Here is a 26,908-nt window from a genome sequence, read left to right on the forward strand (position 1 = left end):
AGCATTTCCCTGCCCAGTGAGGCAGTTATCCATATGGATGGTCTGCCTTTCTTGCATTTGGACTGCTGCATGTTGTTTTGTTTTTCTTTCTGTTGTCGTAGTAATTTCATTTGGCTATGAATCCAAGAGAACTGCAAACAGACATTTTAATGTTATTCTCTTATCATCCAGCAACGAACATCTGCTTCCTAAAATTTAGTAATGCCTTTCTTTTGATGAAGACATAAAATAAATGAAATAAGAAGCCTTGGTTTTCCCTATAAATTGATGGAAACCAACTAAATTAGCAGAATGGAACTCAGTTTTCCCCGAAGGACCGCATCTTGAGCAGTGTCCCAGCCTAGCAGTCTCCTTTTTGTGCGGCAGCGAGCAGCAGTGCTGCCGCCTGCGGCTCACGGGCTCCGGGGCAAGGCAACAGCTTCATTCCCACTGGATTTGGTGAGAATGTCTTTATTAGTCATGAATGTAGACATACAATGTAAAAGTAAACCCTTTATTTTCCTCCTCAAGAGCATCATCTTTGTTTTCTGTCTTTTCTTTTACCTCTGTGTTAAATAGTATTTGTAATATGTTAGAAAAAGATTCCTAACAAAATTCACTGGAAACAGGGAGCACTGCAGCCTTGACCTACGCCTTAACCTGAAATAGGCGATGCTCTTCTCACGCTTCAGGGAAAAATGTTAAGCCAGGAGATGTTAAATTGCATTGAAAATTAACGTGCCTGCATGTTCAAGTGTATACGGTACATTTTGGATTATCAGATTTTAGTATGTCTGTAGAGCTATTGGTCATATAAGTCATATACTGAAACAGTCGTTATGTAGAAAAAGACATTTTTCCAATAACTCTTCTCCCCCAGACGTGAGTCTTCCCTTCAAAATCCAGATGTGAATGGCAGGTGTGTTGGTGTGGTTACACCTATCTACATATTTACCATCTGAGGTTCCTGGTTTTGGTAACAGTGGGAAAATCCCAGCAGCCTCTGACTCCAGAGGAAGTCTAAAGCGCTCGGTTTCTTGTAGAATCAGGCCCCAGATACGCAGTTATTTGTCTTGATACTCGGTGTCACTCTTGGGACAAAATTTTCTTTGCCGTAGTCCCATGGGGTGATTTAGGAAATCATTACATGAACTGAATTCATTCATCTTAAGTCAGTCTTAATATAGCCCGATTGTGTTTGATGTAATTATGCTGAAAGGATAAAGTTGCATCTTATTTGCATAATTGCAGTAGACAGTGAGCCAGAGGAAGTGCGCACTTAAATAGTAATCACTTCATGAAAAGTTGTGTTTGGAACAAGCTCCGTAGCCAACTTAACCAAGTGTCAACTAAGTTGAAAGGCTTTGCGAGGTTTTCAGGGAGAAAAAGCAGGATGTATTTATTTTTAGAGCAACCGTGGCAGCAGAATATTGTCTTCTGGTCATCGTTACTTTGAACTCTTCCGAAACAAGGTTGTGAAGGTGTGTCCTCTTTCTTCTCCAAAATGCATTCAAGTGGGATTTTACCTACTGCTGCTTTGTTGCCCAGAAACGCTCCTTCTTCTTCACTTACCTGAGTAGAAAGATAAGTGCTGCCCATGGGGGACATTCCTGTATCAGTTTGGTGTTGAGGAACAGGGAGAGTGCCCTGCTGGTCACGGGAAGGGTGAAATGCCGTAAAGAGCAGCAAGCGTGTGAGCTACAGGAGGATTTGGGGCAAGGAAAGCAGGCTATTATGGAGTAATGATGCGATCAGGATTGTGGTAAAAATGGGAGATGTTGAGGCAAGTATAAAAAGTTCCCCAAATTTCAAGTGCCAGAGGGAAATGGAAGCACGGTGGAAAATGACAAGGTTGAGACTTTGAAAACCAAGTGTTTTGTTCTTGCAGTTCAGCTGAGCTACTTGCTTTCAGACCTAGCGATTTTCTTACGTGGTTGTGTTCTCCTTAGGCAGTGACAGTCCAAGGGAAAGTTGTTCATTTGCCATATTTTTGATTTGAAGTCCCAGAAGCTTTGTAGACCATCCAAACCAGCAAGAAACAAAATGTGGAAGCGCTCCCTGGATTCTCGTGGCTTGGACCATCATTCCAGCTGTGGACTTCTCCAGGTGATGGCTGGGATGAACTGCAGCCCCATTTCTTTGCAGATGGAAATGAACTTCTTCCGCACTAATCTTTTTAATCGCAAACTGACCTTTAAGTATTCCACTGCCACTTTACCTCTTCATGTTTCAGTAGATTTAATAAACTTCAGAGCATTTCTTCCTCTTGTTATCACTACTGTACCCAAATCTAATTACACGTTTTAACTGCCTGGGGGAGCTCTCTTTATTACACCATATAGATGTATATACGAGTTACCTGGATGACCCTCTGATTAAAGATGATAATACTACTGCTCCAGACATCAAATAAAGTTCTCCCTAGCAGGCAGATTCAAAGTCAGGAGTTCCTAAATTCTTTCCCTGGAGGAAGAGCCAGTGATAAGATTCTGCCAGTGATAAGAAGGTACCTGTGGCACGAGAGATGGAAAAGCCTCGTCTTTTTGGAGCAGGTTAGTGCAGTACTTGCTGAATTCAGCATGGAAAGCTGTTAGACAGTCCATGTCCAGAAGATACTCAAGTCCGAGGTATGGAGTCAGGCAGACGGTCTTGGGTATAAGAGTAAGTGTCTTTCCCCTTTTTGGTTTTTTTCTTTCCCATTTTTTCTTCTAGTCTGAGCAATGTCTACACTTCAGATTTTAAATGTGATTATATCAGTCTGCAGTATCTATTCAGATTAAAAATATCTCCTTAGACTCCTTCAAGAGTGTGGCAGTAGAGAGCATGCGTGATGGGTGGAACAATGACATTCAGGATGTTGGCTGGACCTTCAAAAGGTCCGATGGCTACACCTCCCTGCATGGCAGGCCAGCGATCAATTTCTGTCAAATGCAGTGTTACAGCAGAAATAAGGAAATAAGCGGCTTTATTCCTGCAAAAATATTCCTATCGTGCAACTCCAAGATCTATCCTTTCGCCATCGGTCCTGTGCAGACCCTGGGTGAGGTGCTCAGAGCTTGTCCAGCTGTTGCTGTCGAGGTGGCGTCCCTGAGCTTCCCCTCCAACCTCTCGCTCAAGGCTTGGCATGGGAAGAACACCGGGTAAGCCCTTGGTAATACCTGTTAGTGTCTTGCTGAGCCCCTTGTTAATGCATGTGAAGTAGGGAAAACTAGCATTTTCAAGAGACAGTATTAATTTTGGATGCCCTTTTGTAATCTAGCCACTCTGATACACTGAGGTTCGCAGGATCTATAGAAAATATTGAACACCTTCTTTTTAGGAAATATGGATCATAAAGTCCTAGAGCTAGAACTAGAACAGAGAGAAGTAATTTCTGAAAATCACAGCCATATTTTAAGGAGTCCAAATGCCTCCAGTAGCTCTTACAAAGTTTCAAAAATACATATGTATCATTTCTGTGAATGGAAAATGGTTCTCTATTCAGAGATATCTCAGAAATTGTTTCCCTTATAATCTCAACTGTGAAGAAGATGAACAACTGTCTACTTACCTTTTGCTTTCTGTTGTTCTTATGCCTCTTTTCCGTGCGAAAATTTTCAAATTGGGCTGTTAAACTGTGGTTCATGTTGTTAGCATCCACGCTACTGACTTAGCACTTTCAGATATCTGCTGCTTCTTCTAAGTTTTTTCTTTTAAAATAATCTTCCTCATCTTTCTTACTTACACGTGATCTGTTTTCACGGACACCAGCTCAGTGAAATGAAGCCAAGGAGAAGAACAGCTGTAAGAGAAATACAGAGGCTAATATATACGTCTCTAGTATATACGTATATATGTTGTTAATTATTTTGAAAGTCTGGTGAAGTGCTTTGCCAACGATGAAAAAAATACTCGTTATGTTCTGAGTTCAGGATTTGATGCAGCTGAGCAATGGGATTCGTCTAGATTCCAGATTAATGATTCAATTCCAGCAAGGAACGGATGTGGCCGAGGTTTGCAATTTCGTGCAACTCTCAGCCGTGAGGTTAAAGGCTGGCTCCAGGTCAGCACAAGGAAGTGCACGGCTGCTTAAAAAAAATACAGGCGTTGCAAGTGCTTAAACCCAACATAACTGTCCTCGAATTTTTGAGTTGCTTCTCTTCCAAAGAGATGGTGAATCATGTCTTTAATGTTTTGTATTTATTTCCAACAAGAGCTGATTTGCTTCTTCTTTTCTTTGGGCGGTATTAAACCCACAAAATGGAAGAGTAATGATTTAAGAAAAAAATAGAATGAAATTATATCTCACTATTTAGTGTCTCTCAAATATTTTACCTTCTCATCCCCAGTCTAGCAAAACAAAGGAGCTCAGGGTTCATTTTCCTCTTTGTTAGAGAAAGTATTGAATTTTATCCAACATTAATAAATATGGGTATGCTGTCCTGCATCCGGCTATAGCTGCCTTTAGCCCAGGATGTTTCTCTGGGAAAGACGTGCTTTGTGCAGCGCTTACCTTGAACAGAACAGAAGCCTGTTGTATATCTCACAATAATATTTGTAAAATAGTCTGGTTCAGACTTTTTTTTTGTTTGTTCACAGCCTGGCTCAGAGTCTTTTACAGGGCTCTGTTGTTCTCAAGCCTTTTCTCTGTGTCCCTGGGGCACGAGCCTGCGCTTTTAAGAGCGTGAGTGAGATGGAAAGATCCAGCTCGGGGGCTTTGGATTACCCCGGGCTGCGGCGCTGCCGTTCTGGTCCCACTGCCAGCACTGGGGTCACTGCCGCCCCACTATAGCAGAGCCCCCGGGGCACCGAGAGCCAGAGGGGACACCCATCGCAGGGGAAAAGCCCTAAGAGAAGTAGTGTGGACCAACACTCCCAGAATTTACTCTTCCAAAACCTGTCCTGGTTTGGGCAACACAGGACTCATTTGTCTTCTAATGCTTGGGAAAACTGCAGCTTTAGAAGACTCTAGTGTCTGAATTTGTGACAATATTTACTTTATAGCCAGCTATATGTGTATGGATTTCAAGATGTCAGTGTTTTCGAGCTCACCAGGTGCAGGGATGAGGAGGAGCAAGACCCGGGCACTTGACCCAAGCTGCCAACGGGGTTATTTCATGCCATGAACAGTACGTTCAATAGAAATTAGAAAGCTTGCTGAGGAGTTCTCTCTCTCTCTCTTTCCCTTGCTGGCTGCCATCCTGAGCACTCCTTGCCCCGGTGCCGGAGCCCTGAGCCCTTCCCTTCCTCCCGAAGCCACAGCGCTCATGGGGTCCCACATTGTTTGTCCCTGCTGGGAGCGCACGGCTCCCTGATGAGAGAATGGGCTGGGTGTAGTCCGGGATCAATACTGGTTCTTTAGTATTGTTAATGTTAATTATTTAGTCTTATTCTATTGCATCTGTTTATATTCCGGCCCTCGGGTTTCCTTGTTTTTCCCAATTCCCCTTCCCAGGTGGGGAGGGGTCATCAGGTGAGAGAATAATTGTCTAAATGGCAATAAATTATTGTGGGTTCCTCAAACCATGACACCTCCCCTCACTTTTCCTCTCATCTCCTTGCTCCCACCCATCTTGCGCGTTTCGCTTTCTGCGCTGCTGGAAAGGCTCCGGTGCTGGTGGGTTTGTTCCCCCTTGGCACCTCCAAGGGAGATGTTGGCTGTTCCAGAGCAGTGGGACCAGCGCTGCCATCTCCCCTTCCTTCCTTGCAGTGCCAGCGGCGGGCTCCTGAGCCTTGGGGGGGCACAACCCTGCTTTCTGGGGCTTTAAATACTGTAATTACAAGCAACAACAATCAGGAAATGCACTTCAAGTCTGGTTTGTGTCAGTAGTTTAACAGAGAGACTCTGGCTTGGACACTGTCTCTTACAAGTAAAGTTTGCACGAAGGACAATATATATAAAGGTTTATTTGTATTTTTTTCCCCCATGAGTAAATTGTCTTTACCAGCTTTGGAATCAAAATGCTAAGGAGTACCCTTATAATATGATAACGGTACTCATATTATTAAGTAAGTAAATGCAGAGATGTGTCATCTGTTAAGATAGGTTTGTTATTTCATCCAGTACGTTTTAGCAAAAAGATGCTTTCAAATGGCTCTTCATATTCCTCAGAGAAAGCCTGTTAGCTGGCCAAGCACGGGTGAAGGAAGAATTTACCTTTTTGTTCTTATGTATCAATCACGCAGTGTTTAAAGTCATTCTACCCACAAACTTGTTGGGAATGTGTCTTTCCCAGTGCTGATAAAGCCATTAATTGAATTTAAACTAATACCGCGGTTACTGGGAATCCAAGACGCGCTCGCAGCCGTGAAAAGTTTATTGCATATCGATTCCAGCCTGTTGAAAAGTAGCTCTGGGAGTTCGGATTCGCGGTGATTCCTCCTGGCTCAGTGCTGAGTCTCGTTGCCTCTTGCCTGCGTAGGTGCGGACTCCTGCGAGAGGAGAGTGGCCCGCGCGGCTGCAAGGACAGACGGACAGACAGAGGCGCGTGGTGCCGGGGCTGGGCGCTGCCAAAGGGGACGGGCTTTATCCAGGGCGCTTGGTGGGCCAGGCATCACGTCTCCCTCGTCTTACACGTTCTTCCCTGCCCTGCCAGCGGGAAGCTTCATGGTGGAAAGTGTGGTGCAGTCAAATGTTGGCTTAAATACGGCTGCTGGGGGCTGCCCGGTCTCCTGGGGTCGATGGATATGGTAATGCTGGAGATTCCGGCAAATTTCCGCCTCTATTCCCTGATGGAGGCAGAAATTGTCCACTCGCTCGGTGCTGCAGTAGCGATGCAGTATTGGCTTTAAAGGGCTGAAGCAAAGGCTTTGGGGAGAGGTTTAATAAGTTCAAAGAGACAGTAGCTTAAGGGTAGCGTTATTTTTTAATATGCAGATATAGAGACGTTAAGAAACACAATTTTTATGAAGTTTCAAATTAGAGTTATTTTGTCATTTTCTTTTAAATGAAGGCATTGACGCTTTCAGGTTGTTTTTTTTTTTTCTTTTGTTTAAGATTCCCCGTAAGTGTTAGTGACTGAGAAACAGTCTGAGCTGTAACCGCTGCTGCCGCAGACTCAAAGGGAATGCCCCACAGGGCTCCAGACCCGAGCTCCCCTCAGGGGGTGCGTTCAAAAACACCACGTACTGTTGCAACTCAAAAATGTAAATGTCTGCATCATTTCAGTGTAGTATTTGGCTAAAGTTACCCATCTGGCTGTCTTGCCAGTTGTCTCGTTCAGTTCTCGGAGTTCGTCTGGGGTTGCTTAGATGGTTTGAAAGTATGATCTTGTTAGAGTATTAAAGAGAGTTATCTGCCACTGCTCAGTGCGAGACACAGCTCATAACCACAACAGCATTAGCAAGAAATGTTGTCTGAAATGGGGTTTGAAGCAGTACCTGTTCAAATGGCCTTCCTGCTTCATAGCAAAGAAATTAGGTAGAAAGCTCTAATTGGACCATAAAGAACGTTGTAAAATAAAGATTTAGGGAGCTTTCTCTTTGGCCCCTTGAAATGAAATTCCATGCTCGCCCACCCTACAGCAGACCTGGCTTCTCAAAACCAAGGTACTTCTCTGACCCGAGCCAGCTGTTATTTATTCCGTGGGTATATGTCTCTATATTTCTGTCTTTTGTGTATTGCTCCCAGGGCTTATGTTGGCATTTTCTCTTTGATGTTCATATTTAACTGTTATTTCAGGACACTGGAGATTATGTGGGTGGCTGTTTTGAGAGAGAGAGAGATGTGTACACACACAAACACACCCAAACTAGAACGGCTGATGCTGTAAGAAGAGATAATTCACAGAATAATATTTAGCTATTGATCACTGTTCAGATATATATCATCAGTGGTCTTTGTTTTGGAATTTACTGGAATTGCATCGCCTGAAGGACAATTTTCGCCTCAATGATCTAACACTGAAGTTGGCTGAGCTATCTGTTGGGCACATTTGGGTGGAGTATTTCCATCCAGAAAGGAAGAATTTTATTTATAGGGAGCCTGCTATCTTTGTGTGCCAGCTCGGGATCCGCATGGGACCTGGTGGGAACCTCCAAGCCTTCCCCCCGCAGGTCTCCCTGCACCTGAGGCGTCCATGGCTGTCCAGGAGTGGGGAGGCTCCGCGGGGCAGCGGTTCCTCCTGGCAGCAGACGGCCACGTGCTGCTCCCCAGCGTTTTCGCAAGGGCAGCGTGGGCTGGCCACCAAACTCCCCATCCTGGCCAGGGGCAGCCCGTGGAGAGCACGCAGCAGGCGCGTGAAGAAGGCAGAGGGCGGTTTCCTATCCAACCTCCCCAAATTAGGAAATCCCAGTGTTTTCTAGTGCTGTTAGTCCTTGCTTCTGTGCAGAGTTTCGAGCCTCATTTTTCGATAGGAATTTATTTTCTCTTTGTTAGTAACATTGGCAGGATTTCCAGGATCTGGGGAGTGAGGAAGCTCAGGGGACCTCACCAGACCCCGCATGAGTGAGCCTCTTCTGGGCAGCTGAAGCAGAGCTGGAGAATTATAAAAAAAAATACTGTTTTAGTTTCTCATTATGTTTAGGCATAGAAACAGAAGTCAAGAAAAGATTTTACCACCTTCTCCCACTCCCTCGGAGCAGCACTGGCGCTGTGTTTGCCTCGAGCCGGGCGATGGAGGGAGCTGAAGGGGATGTTACGGCACCGAGCGGAGAGCTCGAGTGGTTTCATTGCTGAAAGGACGGAGCAGGAGAAGGGAATGAGGGAGGGTGGGTGGTGAGGTGTTCCCACAGGCCATCTGAAGCATCATACCCGACGTCTGCCAGCATGGGCAGGGTCCATGAGGGTGGGGAGGGAGAGGGAAGAGCTCCCCTCTCCTCTTTGCGTGAGAGTTACATCTCTCCCGATGTTTGTTACACTATAATTTAAGAGGTTAACACACTTTTCTGCTTCGCAGGAAGTGTATTGGCAGAGTATTTGTTTTGCCATTTATATGTCATGTATTTTTCATGTAAAAAAGAAATTGCAAGAGCCTTCTGAAATAAACTGTTCCTGCTTTAGGTAAAAATAGCCATGAATGGTCCCAAATACCTAGTTTACAAATGCCATTCTGCAGGAGGGCTGAGAACCACAGATTGTTCCTGATGGAACAGATAATTTTTCATCTCTGATATACTGCTTTGTCAAAGCCGAAGGAGTTTAATATAGTATGTAGCATTTCCAGTCCAGTGCCTGGTGGGCTGCCCATAGATGTTGCAAAATAAGCAATCAAGAATGACAGTTATTTGAACAGAAGGACCGATGGTATCTCTTAATGTTTGTTCACGTTTGTGACAAATTTGGGCTCAAGAAAGAGCTCCGAATAAGGACTTTGGGATTAGGTCTGTGGACACTAGGTGACCATTTATTTTCCTTGACAATTATTACAGTGTGTTAATATGGGAAGCTTCAGACACTGAAATTGGGGGCAGTGAAACGCAGAATACAAATACAATCTGCTTGTGCCATAAGGTGGTGGAAGAAATAAAAGGTTCAGTCATCAGTCTTTTCTACAAGGGTTATTTTTTGCAACAAGAAATTAAAATAACATTAATGTATTAGAAAGTAAAAAAAAAGAAACGAGATCCCCCTGCCATCTGCTAAGTCAGTACCAGCGTAGCCCACTGGAGGAGGGTCTGTGCAGGGGGAGGTGGCAGCCAGGGTGGGAAGCACCTCCGGCTCCCCCCGGAGCATCGCGCCCTTGGCAGCCTCCCGAGGGGCTCCTGTCGCTCCCGAGGCCCGGCAGGTTCCTCTGCGGTACCAGAGAGGAGCTGGGCTGCACTGAACCCCACTGCGGCTGAGCCTGCGGCGCCCAGCAGCTTCCTTTGGAATTCGTTGGGTCTCACTCGGGTGATCGGTCTGCGCTGTTCCTGCCCTTCCCCAGCCGGCAGATGCAGGGCAGGTGCCCGTGTCCAGTACCCATCACTGCTGCGCCTCTGAGAAACTGCACGTGTTTTATCCCAAATGACTATCAAATCCCACGTGTCGTTCATTCATGTATATTAAATCCTCTACCAAGATAACTTTGAGTCTAATGTATTTACAGTAACACATTGTTTCCACTCTGCTTTGTTTAAACTCAGACATCTCAACGTTCTTTATCTTATCATCTTTTCCATTGCTCTTTACAAATGCTAACAAGTATTAACTTGTTTAATATTTTTCTTCCTCTCTGTGGTCATTTTTTGGTGGTCTTTGAAAGGAATTGAAAGCAAAAGTTACTAAATTCTCACAATTTTTTTTTTCTTATTTCTTTCTTCTTCTATGGTATTTCTGACTCTGTCACTGCAACCTAAACAGATTCTCTCTCTAGGCCACTTAAAATTAGTCTCTGAAATCCTCTATGGCTTACTTATTCTTTCTCTTTATTAGCCAGCCAGAAAAGAGATACTACTTCACAATCTCTCAAGCAAGCAAAAATAAAAAAGTTTGAGGCTTTTATTAGAGTAAAATGCGAGTGTGTCATCCCTGTTTGCAAGTAGCAAGTTAATATGCCTACAGTAGACAATAAAAATGTATTCACTGTAAGTGCTATGTGTTCATTAGTGTCTAGGGTTTCCTGCATGAGTAGGTATTGATTACCATCCTAGTTCTTGCCGTGGGGATCTGGAGCATCCCGGGAAAGATCTCTGTGGGCTCCGGCTTCTCCGCCGCTGGGCTCCCTGCACTCCAGCGCCCGTGAACTGTGTGTTCCTGAAACAGGCTGAGCTCCGCCGGGTGAGACAGGTTTGGGCACAAAAATAAATGTGCTAATTTTAGGAAGCGAGCAGCGATTTGAAAGGGGTTTTTTGTTTGGTTGGTTGTTTTTTTTTCCTTTTAGTTTGTGTTGTTAATGCTTGAATGATTATAGGCTTTTGAAAGTAATAGTTTAGGAAATAATACACATAATTTCCTTAAGGATGATACAATGAATGCTAAAGTGCTCTCTTCACTCACGCTGGGTTTGCGGATCTCCTTTGGGAATGTGTTTTCATTTTCTTGACTGACTGCGTGACAGCACTCTAATGACCAAAGGAAATGGAAAATAATTCAGAAAAAAAATCCTCGATGTAATCACATATGCTAGCTCGTTAGTAAAGTGAAGCAGGAGTCAATAAATTGATGATCTTGATCTGGTCAGGGTAGATAAACACAAACCTTTTGTCTCATAGTTAAAATATAATTGTCAGATGGTGAAGAACTATGTGTTTGCAAGTCAAAATATCCCTCTGTGCAGTTTAAGGTAATAATATCTTGAGAGTATCGTTCAGTTTTTGTTTCAATTACATAACGTGGTCCATCTGGAAATTAAGTCACTTATTCAAGTTAACACAGCCATAACGCAACCAACACACCCAGTTTGGCTGTGAGCTGCTCCGGTGGTGAAGGACGCGGTTGCGGGAAACACCTGCTCACTATGGGATGGTCCAAGATGGAGACGTGCTGGTTGAGTTGTCGCACGCGTCTGCTGCGGCTGGAAGGTGGACGGTGCATTTTGGAGCATCTCTCCCCGACGGCAGAGGGCTGCGCTGCTGCTCTCGGGGAGGAAGGCTTGCCAGGGACGCTGAGCGCTGCCGGTGCTGCGAGATGGGACGAATTAATGACATTGTCTCTGCTAGAAAACTTCCATTTCCCATTGGGTGATGGGGGAGCCCAAGCCCAGGTGCTGTGTGTCCGCTCCCGCTGCTGGCCGAGCCACCCCTGTGCTGCTTCTGGAAGAGTCAGAGGCCATTATTCTCTATTTACAATTCGTGCATATGCACAGAGAGGTGGGCCAAGAGCTCCACATACACCAGCATCAAGATGCAGTCAACCGAAGCTTTTTACACCTGTAGTCTTTCCTCCCTCTTAACTAAGTTAGGACACAATTAATAATGTGATTGATTAATCACACAAGCTATTTAATAAAGAAGGGCGAGGGAAACTAAAGTTTTCTACTAATCCAATATATAAAAATGCAGGGGAAAAAAAAGGAGGAAAAACCCCAACTTCCCCCTCTCGCACTGCTCTCAGCTCTGCTGGTGGTTCAGCAATAGCTCGTTGTGTGTGGCGGCGATCTGTCTCACCTTCCAAAAAGTAATTGTGTTAGAATTTGTAAGAATGAAGTATGAAGCAAGTGAGTAGCCTCAAATTGATTATTACTACTGAAAAGAGAATGGTGGAATTGCTTGTGATTAATGATTAAGCCTAATTAGAGTCAGTGTTTTGCTGTTACACTGGTGGTAGCCACCTGTAGGGCCTGGGCTTCAATATATTCTCCGTGCATAGGGGTGGTACCAGCACCTTTGCTTCTCTACACCGAGCAGAGGGGACGAGGGTCTTGGCTTTCCTCCAGCATGGTATGTACATGAGCACCTGCGGTGCAGTGAGCTCCCACGGACATTTCTGAAGTGAAATTGAAATTTTATTTCTCTCCCTCTAATTTCTTTCCTGGAGGACTTGTAGTGTTTGACCTGTTCAAAGTAGCCTTCCGTTACCCTTGTACTGAGGAAATACTTTTAATCTTTCTTTTCAAGTTTAGTCTGTGTTTCTCAGTTTAATTACCACTTCACATAGCATAAATTTCCAAAGAAAAATATCTTAGGATCTAATGGAAGGAGATGCTAATGACATCTGGAAGTTATTGACGTCCCTTCTGTTCCTCAGTGTCAGTGCGCTGAGGCTGCTGCGCAGGCTTTGTCGCTAAAGATATTTGCCTGGAAAGAGCCTGTTTGTTCTCTGGCTTCACCCCCTGGTTTGTGATGTTTGTGGGTCTGTGCCGGTTACAGCCTGCTGCTGTGTAAAGCAGTCACGGACAGCAGGGAAATGATTGGGGTAGCGCAGAATGAAAGATGTTGAAGATATTTTTGTGTGTTTGTATCGGTAGTAATGGGCAGCCACGGCGTTGGGTAAAGGGGGCTGGGATCCGTGGGGTTTGAGGGACTGCTGGCCCCTTCCCACCCGGTTTGGTGATGGGCACATGTGAACGTATGTTGTTTGTGGCTGTTTGTGGTGTTTGTGGCCTTCTGAGACTCTCCAGCTGCTGTAAGCGTTTACTTAAGTCAGAAACTAAGCAGTGAAACAGCCTCTTTGCAAAGTGGTGTGGGCTTTCCTTTCTTTTTTTCTTTTATCCCCCACCCCCCCACCCCACCCCCGGGGATATAGTGGATGTATTGGCCAAAAGCTAGGAAGAGCTGAAGGCAGGTTAGCTGGGAGCACGTCTCTGCGCTGGCTGGTGGGGTGGGTGTCCTGCCTGGCGAGGTAGCATCCGGCTGGCGGGGGCTGGGGACCAGAGCGCGTCACCCAGAGCGTGTCACCCAGAGCACTTCAGAGATCCAGCTCTGTCCTGCAGTCGCTTTCAGTAACGTAATACTACTTCAGATATTTATTCTCATACTCTGTTAAAGTTTGCATTAAGCACTTCACTTACAGGGGGCCAACAGAAAGTTTAATACAATACTGCAGCAACTCTAATCTGTGGAATTAAATTGGTGTGCTTTATTGGGGGAAAAAAAAAATCTAAATCACACCTGAACTCTTTCTTTAATGGCTCCCTAGAATTTAAATTATGTTTTTAGCTTTGGCAATTATTTAAAATGCTGATGTGTCAATCCCCAAAGAGAGAATACTTGTCTCGAGTATTGCCACTTGAAATTTTGGGAAGCCACACAGATGTTCATCTCCTCATTATGGAAATAATGCATTTGGTTAATGTGTTGGTGTGAAGAGAGGGGAATACAAATTATCTTGCAACTTGAGAGCCCATTTAAAAGTTTCCTTATGTTTAGACTGTTGTTCATCTCTACTAAGGCATCCCTGACAAGAGAGAGGTCCCCTGACCGTGCCGGGTTTGGAAGTGCCCCTGGCCGAGGCCCCGCTGCCCCGTTCCCGCGCTGGGTCTCAGGCAGCAGCCAGGGCAGAATCTGCTGGATTTTTGTCTTCTCAGATCTGTGTGTGCCGCTCCTGGGGGACGAGGCTTGAGTGTCTCTGTGGAGTGCTGTGATTGCAGCCTGCAGGCTTCTTGGGTGCATGTCCGGAGCACAGGAAGATGGGGAGAGGATGGGAGCCAGGACCTGGCAGAGGGCACCTGCCTGCTGGCCCTTAGGGCTGGCCAGGGGCACCAAGGAGTGCTGAACCGGGGGTAGGGGTAGCCTGGGAAATGGAGGTGGGGGGAAAGAGAGGTGATGAGAGGATGAGGAATGGGTGCCTAGAGGGTATTCTGCTCCTGAAATATTTTAAATCAATCTGGAGAGCTTCTTGCTTTCCCTAAAGCTGTAGGGCATTCCCATGACAAGTGCCTGGGGCCACGTGGGGACGCCGTGGCCCCGAGGCCAGCCCAAGTGTTTGCTCCACATCCCCCAGCCTCAGACACCATCCCCGTCACCTCTGTCTTTTCACATACCGGTCTGAGCACTTGGTCTGGGCAGCACCTCGTGGTTTGATGGGATTAATGCGCACGGTTGGAGTGGAAGCTGGAGCTTTGTGTGGCAGCCTCAGCGGAGGAGACTGGAGGGAGGGAGAGAAGAGTAATGATATCGCTCTGTCTCACATCCTGGCACGCTCCGGCTGGATGGCATTATTAAAGCCGCCTTACAAGCAGGAAGTCGGTTGTCAAAAATCAAGGAAGGAATTTTTTTTATCTTTTTAAAGACTTTATGGCGGCGGGAGGAGGAAGGGAAGAAGTTTGGAGTTTTCAGGTAGTATTTTCCTAGGGTTGTTATCTCCAGGGGAATTTGAAAATAAGATCGGTGGCATACCTAGTAGTTAGAACTGAGACATGACTCTGCTGTGCACAATTATGTCCGCTCCCCGGCGCCGGCACCGCTGGCCTCTCGTGTGCCGGGTTTTGTGTCGGCTGCACCTCGTCACAGGTGTGGGACCGCGGGTGCCGGCCGTGTGTGCTGGTTAAACAACAACGGCAGTGCAGAAGGGAGGCAGCATCTTCAACAGCATTTGGGAAGAGCGTCGTTACTTTTCTCTAGCCAGCGGTACCGTGTCAACAGTAAAAAAAATGTGGCAACTCCCCATGTCTGGTTTGGGGGGGGGGGGGCTGTGTGGGTATAAGTATGGGTCTGGGAGCGTGCATATAAATTTTAGGATGCGCAAATATAATTACGCATGCTGTAATTATTCCCGTTGACATGGTAACACTTCGGCAAGGCACAGGCAAATATACACAGAGAAAGAAAGAAAGAAAATTAACTCTGTGTATTGAAGGAATCAAGCGCAGTGTAAGGAGATAATATTTGAAACTTGTGAATTCTGCAGGCTGGGGCCGCCCTGTGCGTGGCGGGGAAGGAGCCCCCCCCACGCTCCCCGTGCGGCAGGAGCCAGGTACGTCTCTGCCTCCGCCGGTGCGTCTCTCACCGCCTTCTCCCACTGCCACCACAGGCAGGAGGACAGGCTTTGATTTCCTTTCGTGTTTTGTTTGCTTGGGATGGTATAACGATGCCGCCGAGCATTGACGTGGTTTGTCCAAGTTGATTTTCAGTGCGTGTGCCAGAACGGCACGGCCGGGGGGGTGCGTTGGCCACTGCCAGTCACGTATCACAGGATGATGGAAAACTACCTCTCGTGTAGCGTCGCTGTGGGTCCGGTCCTTGGCGTGGCTGCTGATTTGGAGCATGTGTAGGTCGGGGGGGGCTGTGATGGTCCCAGCGTTGGAGATGCTCCGGGGGATGCGGGGCCGAACTGCGGACGTCCTCTGCAGCAGTGTATTCCTCCATGGGCAGCGCTGACCTGCCATCCGGTTCATTTTCGCGTGTTCATTATGCGTGCTGCTTGATTTTTATGTTTTATTATTGTGAATTATAACCTGTTGAACATATTGAAAGGTTACTCCGGGTGCTGCATTACAACATAGAGGGATTTCTGTATTTTTATCCTCATTTTAAATTATGCAAGCTGATGACTTGAGTTTTAAATGCTTTTAAGGGTACGCAATGTGCATTTTGTCTGCTGCTGCTATCAAAGGGAAGGAAAGCACTCTCATGTTCTGCGTTTAGACCTTCTGTATCTCTCTGGTTTTACTGCTCTGCATTATTAAAATGAAACAGGCCATCTGTGGAGCAGCTTCTCCTGCTTAGTCAAAAAGGGTGGGAAGAACTTGGAAAGCCGGTGGGAAGACACGAATTCAGACAAAGGGGTTTAGTTAAATGGTTAATTGCAAAGGAAAAAAAACTGAAATAACACCTCAGCATTTGGGGGTAAGGATTATTAATAGGAAAGAGTGATCTTCACCCTGACCCATGGGGCTGACTTGCCGCTGCCGTGCTCCCTGTCCCTGGGTGACACGCTTTAACTCCCCTGGAGTTCCGCTGCTGCCAGATGAGATTAACGCAGAAGCTGATCTATTTTTCAGTAAAGCAGAAACCAACAGATAATTTCAAGAAGACTGAGTATGCAAGTGAGAGGGGAAAGCAAGCTGTTAACTAAGTTGCCTTGTAATATGTACTTAAAAAAAAAAAAAAAGCTTTTTGCTCATCTTCAGGTATGAGGGGGGAAAAGAGTGGGGGGAAAAGAAGGAAAACCTTCATGGGTAAGGTCCTGGCAAGATAAATATCCCATTTTCATTAACTGGGCAGCAGGAAAGGATGAACTACTGAGAGACATTCTGCTTCTGGATGTATTTTTAAATCTGTTCTGTTTGGCCTGATTCTGGTGATAATCTTTACAGCAGATACAGATTCTCACTCGCAAGAGTAGGCTTATCTGAGCCACGTCTCTCCCTTGGCTGGGACTCTGCATATTGCAATTCATGAAAAAGTATTCATTCCCGCGGCAGGAGTGGTCTGAATAAGAAGTGGAGTATTCAGCTGAAAGGAGAGCCCTGTCTGCATTAAGCAGCCCGGGTGACTTATATGGGTGTCAACCTACAAAGTCCCTCCATGGCTGAAAATGCAAAAATCTTATGTATTATGAAGCCTGTAGATGTCTGGGGAAAGAGGAGTGTAAGCCTTCATCATCTTCTGCCCCATAACAAAGCTCTCGGTGCTTGAGGCATGGATTTGGTCGTTTTGTTGTTCGTAAACAAAAACGGTCTTTCTGGGTTGGAGCATCAGCCCCCTGCTCGGGTGGGAGGGTCATCCCAGGGCCACCTAGAAGACCGTGGCAGCAAGAGGAACCGGGCATGGGGGTGGGCTCCTCGTGCGTGTCAGTGCCTCCAGCTCCAGGACAATCGCATCCTCAGCTGAGGCCTCGAGCTGCTATGGCAATAAACATAACAAATAGGAGAAGTAAATTTAGGCTTTTCTACTGTTTATATTGATATAAATGGGAGCTCTGTGAAAGTAAGAAGTGCCTGAGGGCAATAAAATGTAGAATAATGAATAATAATATACTTCTATATTAACCTTTCTATTACAGCGCTGGCTAGACACCACCTAGGTCATGATCTCATTGCTGTGGCAGCTGTATAATTTTATAAAAGTGATAACGATGATACTCAGCCAATGTATATCTATTTCCATAATAGAAGCTTTAAAGGTTAAAATCCCAGATTTGCCCTAAGTACGGCAAGCTGCCTTTCCTTTGTCTGTGCTTTATGTCATGTATATAAAAAGTCAAATGTGACATCAACTAAAATACCCATTTTCACTGTTATAATCGGTAACTGGCAAAAAAGAAAACAAATGGCATGTTTTTATGGCATGAAGGGAATTCATAAAATCACTTAGTATTATGGCCTTTTTATTGAGTAAGAAGGTCAAGAAAATATCTGTAGCCTATTTTAACGGCTCCGTAATACCACGTAGTGTGTGGCTTGGGCAACATAATAAAATCTGAAAAAAGACTTAGCTGTCTTAAAATTGATCTTATCATTCCACATCTAATGCTTTTATCCCAGATATAATGTCAGTAAATTGAACTGGTTTTGCGTGAGCGCTAGGAAAATCAGAAAATTATTTGAATAGCTGCTTTCTGCTCGCTTGGCATCAGTAATCACAGTACGTGGTGATTTACTAGCTGGGTAAATAAAATTTATATAACTAGCAATCATTAGTGTGGACATACTTTGGACAACATAGAGAAGAATAAAGATACCATAAACTGATAAAATCACTACTTGTATGAAATTGGGTCAATATGTTGTATTTGCTCACAAGCCGCGTGGGCTGAGAATGAAAACACTTTAGGTGCATGAGAAATGCAGTAGGTCAACAACTTTGTGTTTTAATTAGGCTTAATTATTTTCCTTATTAAATAACCCCAGAGCCCTCGAAGTCACTGCTGACACATGAAATAGATGCTTCACAGCGTGTGCGAGGGGTTTGGTAAACCAGAAGTGACAGAGGTCTCTCTTTAAAAAAAACAACAACAACAAAAAAACCAAACACCTGGTTCATTCACACCAACTGAAGGGATTGTGGATTGTGGATCTTCCTGATCCACCCGCCCGCGGTTCCCCTCCTGAGATACTGGGAATGTCAGCTGGCTGCTGCTGGTTTCACTGGCACCAGTTCAGGGTTGGATCCCCTATTTTAATCTCTTTCTTCTCCTGGGGGATTGCTCTTTTTTGGGTACCTCCCCCGGCTCCCACGCAGCTGTCTTTCTCGCCTGCAGCCTGTCCTTTCTCCGTCGATGTGTGCCTGACGCCTTCCCCGTGATAAATGCTCCTCTGCAAGCCTGCCTTTTTTCCCCTCCGTAATGCGGCTGACCATGGCGAACCGCATCGTTAGTCTTGGAGCCTGGTTTCTCCTCCAAAGCACGTAGAATTCCCCCGGCCGTCTCTGCCAGGGAAGCTGAGCATTATGCTCTCAGGCAGAAAATGGGCAACGCGCAACATCAAATGGAAGGAGAGATGCGAGATTAATGTTAGAAATAAATCATTTGGGGGTTTTTTTTGGGTGTAAAAAGCAGCCGCAAGTCGGCAAGCCTCATTTTCTGGATGAGAATTGAGCCACTTTTCTAAGCGTTCCCGGTTAGGGAAGGATGCTGCGCGGTGCTGTGGCATCCCTCTTCCCTAGTGGTGCCCGGGTCCAGGGGCAGCAGCGGGGGGATCCTGAGGGCGCAGGGGCTGGGTGCTGTGCTGGCGCTCTCCTCCAGAGGGCTGACCCTGAGCAGTGCAGAATAAAATGCCCAGATAAAATTTGGTATGCGGAGCCTGACTCCAGCCAGCTGGGGATGAGACGCTCCCACCCTCCCCCAGGGATTTCTCATTTCCGTCACTTCAGTGCAGCTCATCACCCCCATCCTGACCAAAGGGGTGCTCGGGCTGGCGCTGTCAGCGTCCCTCTGAGCCACGCAGGGAAACGACCCGCAAGTGCTCAGGTCTTGGTGGCATCGCAGCCAAGTGACACTCATCCCTCCCCTCGCCTGGACTTCACCAGCCCTCTGCAGCGCTCAGGATTGGGTCCCTTCTCCCCCCCCACCTCTTTTTTTTTATTGCTGTGTAGTTAATTTATATATTAATCCTGGGGTGGAAAAGAAATTAACCTATTAGGTAGTATCATCTCTCTATGTGTAAGAATAATGATTTAATCAAATCACAGTGATTTAAAGTAATATGAGATTTATTTTAATTTGTAAAATCTCATCAAATAACTATCTATATCTCTTAGAGGTATTTGCTGAAAAAAGTAATTTTCTTAAGTATGATATATGGGGAACAGTGGGAGATCACTAAATCTTGTCGCACAAGTGAAGTACTTGGCCGTGTACAAGAGTAAGAAGTGATTATTCCCACTCTTACATTTAAGCGTCCAGCTTTTTCAGTTGGGTCATCTAATTCCCTGAGCCCAAAACTCTTCTGTTTAGCACTACGCATGTAAGTTGTCTTAATGTCTTCAGTTCGAAAAGATTAAGCTCAAGCACAGGCTTAAGTCTGTCCTTATTATAGAGAACACGTTTGCCTGTGTTTCAACTTCGATGTTTTTGAATCATATTAATTCAAACAAAGTATCTAAAATTAGATACGTGTTTAAGATGTCCCTCTGACTCAAAGCCACTGGCCTAGACAGGACTGCTCGTGTTTGCGAGACGGCTTCATGGTAGCTGGGAAGCGTGGAAATAGTCCTGACCGATACCAGATTGAAGACAGAATGTATATTTTGTATATTTTTGAGGCAATTGAAAGCATTAGTTTTTTCTAAGAGTTAAAAAATCACAGGTCAGTCTGAATCTGGTGAAAAGTCGCCTAATGTTGCTAATGTCAGTCCTCCCGGGATTTCAGGAGTTCCATCGCTCTACACCAACCTGCAAAGGAGAGACGCTGTGTTTTGCAGTGTGGAACCACGTGGTTTTTGTCACACATGATCAACAGTGGGAGAGGTGGTGCAGGAATTCACGGACCGTTTCCCTTTGCCCCTTCAGAAGAGGAGGTGCCCGTCACCACCCACCGCTGCCCGCAGGTTCCTAAACCTTTTCCCCACCCGGTGCTTTGTGGCGTTTTGTACCACCGTCGTCCTACGGAGCTCTTTGTGCTCGTCTCTGCTGTGCCCGTGGCTCGGGAGAGAGGAAGAACTGCTGTAGGCATCGCTAGCAGATAAACTCAGGTGACAGAAATCCTTACGCGTTATCTCACAGTATGAACACAGTACTAATCTTTGCATAGATCCATCAGAGCCATATGATTAGTGTTTAAAATACACAATATAGATATGTAACTTACTTTACTGTGCAAACTGTTCTTTAATAGATATTTAAATCGTGAAATTCATCATGGGATTTCTTAACTCCGCTGAGAGGGTTGGTTTCATGGTAGTTGTATCACCACACTGGAAAATGATCAGCACAGAACTGAATATTTGGGTTGTGCTTCATTTACTAGCTGTGCGTCTCATGTGAAGTTTAAGAATAGTAAGATCTTTAAATTGATCCTGTTTTTCCTTAATTGAAAAATACATTTTTTTTCCTCTAGGTTTCTTTTTATTTAAGTTGCTTTAAAGTACATCTAGCACAATTACCCTTCTGAAAGCGATGGTGGGGGAAAAAATGTGATGGTGGTGATTTGTTGGCTCAAATCACAGAGCAACGAGTGTGGTGTGTGTTTGGTTCAGCCGGGGTATTTCAGACAATCACAATAACTTCTCTGACAGTGTTCTCGGGAATGATATAGGGGTGGGGTGGGGGGGAAACCCAAACAGAAAACCCCCGTTCTAGGAGCTGTGAGATTCCATGGAGCATTCTTCACTAACCTTTAACTTGGATGAAAAATCTCATCTGCTGTGAACTGGCACAGTTCCATTCATTCAGTGGAGGGGCGCAGGGTCACACCAGATAATGTGAAACGCTCTGGGCTTTCTCCTCTGGTGTATCGTACCCGGCTGGGCACATGTGCCAGCGCTTCGTGTAAAAGTTGTAAATATTTATCAAATTAAAAAATGGTGCATGTGAGCACGCTTCTGGCCTTGCTCCTGTGGAGCAATGTGGGATTCTTTGTGCTTACTCGGTCCTGGCCATGGGAGACTATTCTTGGACCGAAAAATGCAGGGAAGGAGGGGAGTTCACAAAGGGAGGTCTTCTGGAGGTCTTCTGGAGGTCTTCTGGAGGTCTTCTGGAGGTCTTCTGGAGGTCTTCTGGAGGTCTTCTGGAGGTCTTCTGGCTGTGTGGGAGCAGTGGTGCAGCGATGCAGCCAGTGGGTGCACAGTACTTCCACCCTGTAAGGAATTAATAGAAATATGGCCTGCTACTTCATTCCATCCCTCTGTCAGTCAGTCACTTGCCTGCTTGTCTTGATCAATAAAAAATAATGATAAAAAATGTACACTCTTTAATAGGGATCTATACTCCTTCTTGAGAATGCAGAGGGATCATTAAAAAAGTCAATGAGAATGTTATTATTTGTTATTAAATCTGTAAAGGTTTAGAGTAATTCGTATGGAATTCTATTACAGTTTTATCAAGACTTATTGATTTTATTTTATTAAGTTATAGAGCACTTTTTCCCAGAGGTCAGTTAGTTTGGCACATTGGTAAGGTATAGTTTCTCTTTGAGCCGTGTATATATTGCAGGTCTTATGACTGAATATCCTCGTTGACATGCTCTTTTAATTACGAGTAAAACTAATACGCATAGGTTTACAGGAAAACAGATTTAGCTTGTATGTACCTAAAATCTAAGAGTATTTTATAAATTTTCTTCTGACCCATCTACATGAATATTTTTCTTAGGAAATTTCAGCTCAGCAGTGCAGAAATTGTGCTGTCCTTTTCTAGAGACCGTGCACAGAAACATTCTTAAGTCACTAATTTGTCATTAATTAAGTAGAACAGCTGTGGGAGGAGGGTTTTACTAAGTGATTTCCCTAAATTTGGGAAACCCAGGTTAGGTCCCTGCCTCAGCATAACTCCAGCAGCGGGGGTAGGGGGTCTGTGCCATCACAGGTTGGCTCATTTCCTTCAGCTTCATGCGGTTTTATTCTGGAAAGTTTTTATTTCAAACTGCAAAAACAATGGTAAGGGCCATACTGAGTACATGGAGTTGACTCAAATATTCAGTAATACTTAAATACAGCGCGGAGGTTTTCTCCTGGCCCATCTTGGTGGTTTGCTCACAGGTTTCCGTGGTTTGATGGCAGCCCTTCAGGTGCCCGCTTCCAACCAGCCGGCACGGCGTTGAGTTGGTGTGACATGTTGCTTAGGGTTTGTCATCCTTCTGAAGCATCCCGATGTATTTGTTGGAGGAGAGACCTACGCATATTTTCTAGTGAGGCTGCAGGTAAAACTTTAATTTGCTTTCAGACTGTTTCTGGAAGACCCCAATACTTATTTTTCTAGGTTGATTTTTGGAGATGATGTGCATCGTGTCTTACGAGCAGTGGGCTTTGGATATGAGCCATGAACAGTAGACTCAGAATTAGGAAAATACGTATTATGGTTAGGTCAGTAGCACACAAAGCTAATACAAGGAGGCAGATTGACCCCACTCCTAATCTTCTTTCTTATTTGAAAACATCTGTTTACATGCTGTCTATTTTTATCCCATAGTGGATGGATTGCTATGCTAATTTAACGAGGCCATATGTTTTTCCTCTGACTCAATTTCATTGTGTGGAGTGCCAGATTGAGTCAATTTACCCACCTATTTCAGTGAGAGAAATTGTTGGCTATGGTGCAAGGAACTTTTTTCTCTCCTTCAATGGAATATGTATTTACTGTCATTTCGAACTGCAAAGTCAAAAGGAACCATGTGATCATGCGATACAGAGAGATGATTTAGTATCTGTAAGTATCTGCCTCTGTGCCTCCAACCCTCTTCTGCAACTCTGGTACAAGCTGTAAAGCTGAGTAAAGGGACGAAATAGATATTCTGAGATTTGCATCTTCAATGGATTTGCACTTTTTGGATGCCAGATAATTTACCTCTGAGTCTCTCAGTGTGCAGCCACGATTTCTTCAAGTCCTCTTTATGATGGATCCGCTTTGTGCGGGTTTCATATTTGCATCATCTGAATACCTCAACAACCTTCTCAGTAAAAGGAAAAACTCTTTTGCTACTTGATTTAGGACTGGGATTGCAGCTCTGGAAGGTTACATGAAAAATGCTGAATCTGAACTGTCTCTGTAAGCAAAAGCTCTGATGTCGCTCATTGCAGGCTAAAGACAGACAACTAGAAAGACTTGGGAAAACTACTGGGCAGTGGTAATGGTGGTGAACGTCCTGCTAGTCAAACACGCTTGTTGTAAGACTGATAGAACTCTCTGACGAGAACGGGCACAGCCCCCTTACTGCACAGGGGCCGTCAGGTTTGGGAACACCCATAGAACTAAGCAGGGATTTCGCTGCCAGGAGCCTGTCCCTGGCTAAAGGGGTAGAAGAACACCTCATGCGGAGGTGATAAACCTTTTCCATGCTGCGTGCCCAGAATACTTGGCTGTGCCACTCCGTGTGCTCTTCCTTCTGAACAGATGAGAGAATATCGCTTCTGTTGACTACAAAACAGAAAAAAAGGCAAAAGACTTAGCGTGTGAGCTCGTAGATGTGCGCTAGTATATTTGTCCTTGTGCAAATCTTCTGTTCGCCAAGCAGAACCAAAAGTATACTGGGATAGGAATAAAATGAGAGTGGTGGTGTGGGAGGGGGCAGTGATCTGGGCTTTGGTCATCGCAGGAACAACGGCCAGATTTCTGCCATCGTGCAAGTACTTGGGCGATCCATCGATTTGTAATTATTTGTATGCACGAAGGTTTCTGTAGGCTCTAAGGAGTTATCTCAACTTGAGTAGAGAATAACGGAGGGAAGTGCCGAGCGAAGCAGTAGTGCCCGGGGTAGTTAGTGGTGCGATGTTCCTTTTGGTCTGAAGCTACCACTGCTTATTGGGAAAATAAGTATTTGTTTCAGAGTTCTGTATTGTATTGTGAGAAAAATCCATTAGCAGAAGAGAAGTGGTTTTTCTCTCAGGATCTCATGATCTTTGAAGGGGGATTGCCTGAGCTGTTAAAGGATATTTGGCTCAGTTTTAAACATCAGAATTTGAGAACTTGATAGAGCAAAATATCCCCATGCTACGGCAGGACTAATTTGTTATTAGAATTTTACAAACTGCATAATTTTGTAGTAGAGTTTTAATTCTTTTTATTTGCCCTCTTGGTTTGTAAGCCTCTAGGATATACCTTTTCTTTCATGTGTGTGTTTGTATATATACCTGTGTGTATACACGGTGATATACATTTCTGCAAAAAAAAAAAAAAAAAAGGCAAATAAAGCCAAAGCAGAATATGTTTCTCTTCTGGCAAGTTGGTGAGGTGCTAAAGAAAGATGGAATATGGTTAGGAGCCATGTGAAAGCTATGAACTAGTCAGTGCTACACAGCTATTCAGTTGTTGTAATGTGGTTTCTTTCAGTGAACACAGAGGACTGCGTATTTTTAAAAAAAAAAAAAAAAAGAAGACTCAAGGGCTTCAGATATATTTACTCCCTTTCAGCTCAGCTGTGAAGAATCATAATTTTTTTTCCCCCATTATTTTAATACTGGAGTTGTGTGTCATTTTTGCGCTTGCAGCGCTGCAGGCTGTTGGTGACGCCGTGGCTTCAGAGACAAACCGAGTCCCACAGGTCTGAGGAAGGGAATTTTTCTTTTCCCTCCGCTTCAGCGCGGCTAATCCAAGCCTCTGGTAAATAGCCGCGATTCACAGTCACCTCTTGGAAGTTTTGCTCTCTGAGTTTATCGGTACCTTTGTGAAAGGAAATTAAGGGAAAAATATACGCTGTGAAAACAATAAGGCGTACTGATAGTGGCCAGTTAAGTCAGCTGAAGCTGCCTTCTCTGGAGGTCTGGAGAGGTTAATTACAAAATTATTATTGAGCTCAGCCTAATATCAGCTGCACCATACCATTTATTTTCATTCCTTATAGGTGTATATCTAATCCGTGCTTTTTGCTTATAACTCTTTTTATTACATTAATCTCCCTTTTACATGTATCTTACCGAGCTTTATACCTCGCAGTTAGCAGCAGAGTAATTTACTTGCAAGATGCAGCTGATGAGATAAAACGTGCAATGGATTTCCTTTCTTCCCAGGGTCATCTCCTGTGGATGGAGATGCGAACGTGTGCGGGATGTTGAAGAAGATATAAATAGAGTATTTGTTTTTCAGGCTGCGTTACTTCCCGTGCAGCATGAAGTAGACTTCAGCTTTCTGCCTGTCTCCTTCCCCAGGGTTCGATGCCTATTTTACGTCCCGCACCCTGGAGAACAACAGAAGGAACGTGTGGTTTGCAGAGTACTGGGAGGAGAACTTCAACTGCAAGTTAACCATCAGCGGGTCAAAGAAGGAAGACACAGACCGTAAATGCACAGGTAACTTCATTCACTTTGCCCTCCTCGCGCTGCCGTGTGGGGCTGCAGGGGAACGACTGCACGGCTGATGTAAGGAAGCTTGGCTGGGGACAGATTGAAAAAATAAATTGAATTTTCGTAGGTTGTACCGAAAATGGAACGGCAGCATCAGCCTTGCAGGACAAGAGAAATAGATGGAAAGAGTAAAAAAATACGTTCTTCTATTTCTTCCCTTTTCTGGCTGTCCATCCAGCAGGAAAATCAATATTTTCCATAAGACCCAGAAACGCTTTTGTTTGAGTGCAGGGTGCCTTGGGGGTCTTTTGGTGGTTTGTTTTAGAGGGAGAATATTTGTACAACGTGTGCCTTGTCACCCATCTGCACATCACAAATTGGCCACCTACTCTGTCAAAGCACCATCTGCTCACGGTCGTACACCAACGTCTGTGTTTGAATTGAACTTTTGAGGGAAACGCACCTGTAGGAAAGTGTTAGCGCAGAGTGAAATGTTTTCACTTTAGGAAGCACAAAGTTGTTGATCAGATTTTTGTTTTCACTAATGTTATTTAAGAAATTGGGGTTAAAAAAAAATCTTGCAGCCTCAACTCAGGAAGACAGAAAACACACTGCATTTCTGACCGACCTGTTGTTTTCTGGTGCCTGACAAACCCACTCCTCCCTTCCTTGGAGGTACTGCCCACTATTTTAAATACCCTGTTTTTCCAGGAATTCCTGTTTCTGATCCCGTGGAGGTTCAAGGAGTTATTTTTAGTTACAGAGGTGCCCAGGTAATGATGGGGGTGATTTTGTTTTTAACTGAGTTACGCACTTCTCAGCACAACCACCGCCATGATGCGGGGTGATACAGTTCATTAAACTTGACGAGTTTATTTTGAAAGGCAATTATGGGTGAGACGCGTGTTCTTGGAGTCATTTGGACGTGGGCGTGACCAAGTGCTACCAGATGATGCACAGGGACAAGAGCAGCATTGCCAGTTTAATGATCTTCTGATGAATGAAGGCATTAGATTGAGGTTACCTGTCTAGAAAAAAGTATTTCTAAAACTCAAAAAAAGGTAGGGAGTCTGCCCTCAAACTGCCAGGCCCTTGGTGAGGCTGTTTGTGGTGGGCACGTCTGTACTGTGGGGTTGGGGCATTTGCTCAGGGCTTAAAATACGGTGGACAAGCTTCATCCGGAACATATCTCCTGGGCTACAGGTGGCAAAGCCAATAATGCCGTCTGATGTCCGCGTCGCCCTTGCCTCCCTTCGCCTTTCCTTCCTGCTCCTTTTAA

At 44.9% G+C, this 26,908-nt stretch overlaps 1 protein-coding gene across 7 annotated transcripts in view; it reads left to right on the forward strand.

Annotated features, from left to right (window-relative positions):
* GRM7 (glutamate metabotropic receptor 7) overlaps positions 1 to 26,908 on the forward strand; it is a 304,695-nt gene that overhangs the window by 161,869 nt on the left and 115,918 nt on the right. For all 7 annotated transcript variants that reach the window (XR_012589416.1, XM_074603377.1, XM_074603378.1 and 4 more), the window contains exon 5: positions 25,495 to 25,635. Coding sequence is in view for 6 of the 7 variants with exons in the window: in XM_074603377.1 (XP_074459478.1) it covers positions 25,495 to 25,635 (141 nt within the window). In the remaining variant the exon portion in view is untranslated. The remainder of the gene's footprint in view (positions 1 to 25,494; positions 25,636 to 26,908) is intronic.

This window comes from Larus michahellis, chromosome 10 (genome assembly GCF_964199755.1).
Source record: "Larus michahellis chromosome 10, bLarMic1.1, whole genome shotgun sequence".
NCBI classification, from domain to species: domain Eukaryota; kingdom Metazoa; phylum Chordata; class Aves; order Charadriiformes; family Laridae; genus Larus; species Larus michahellis.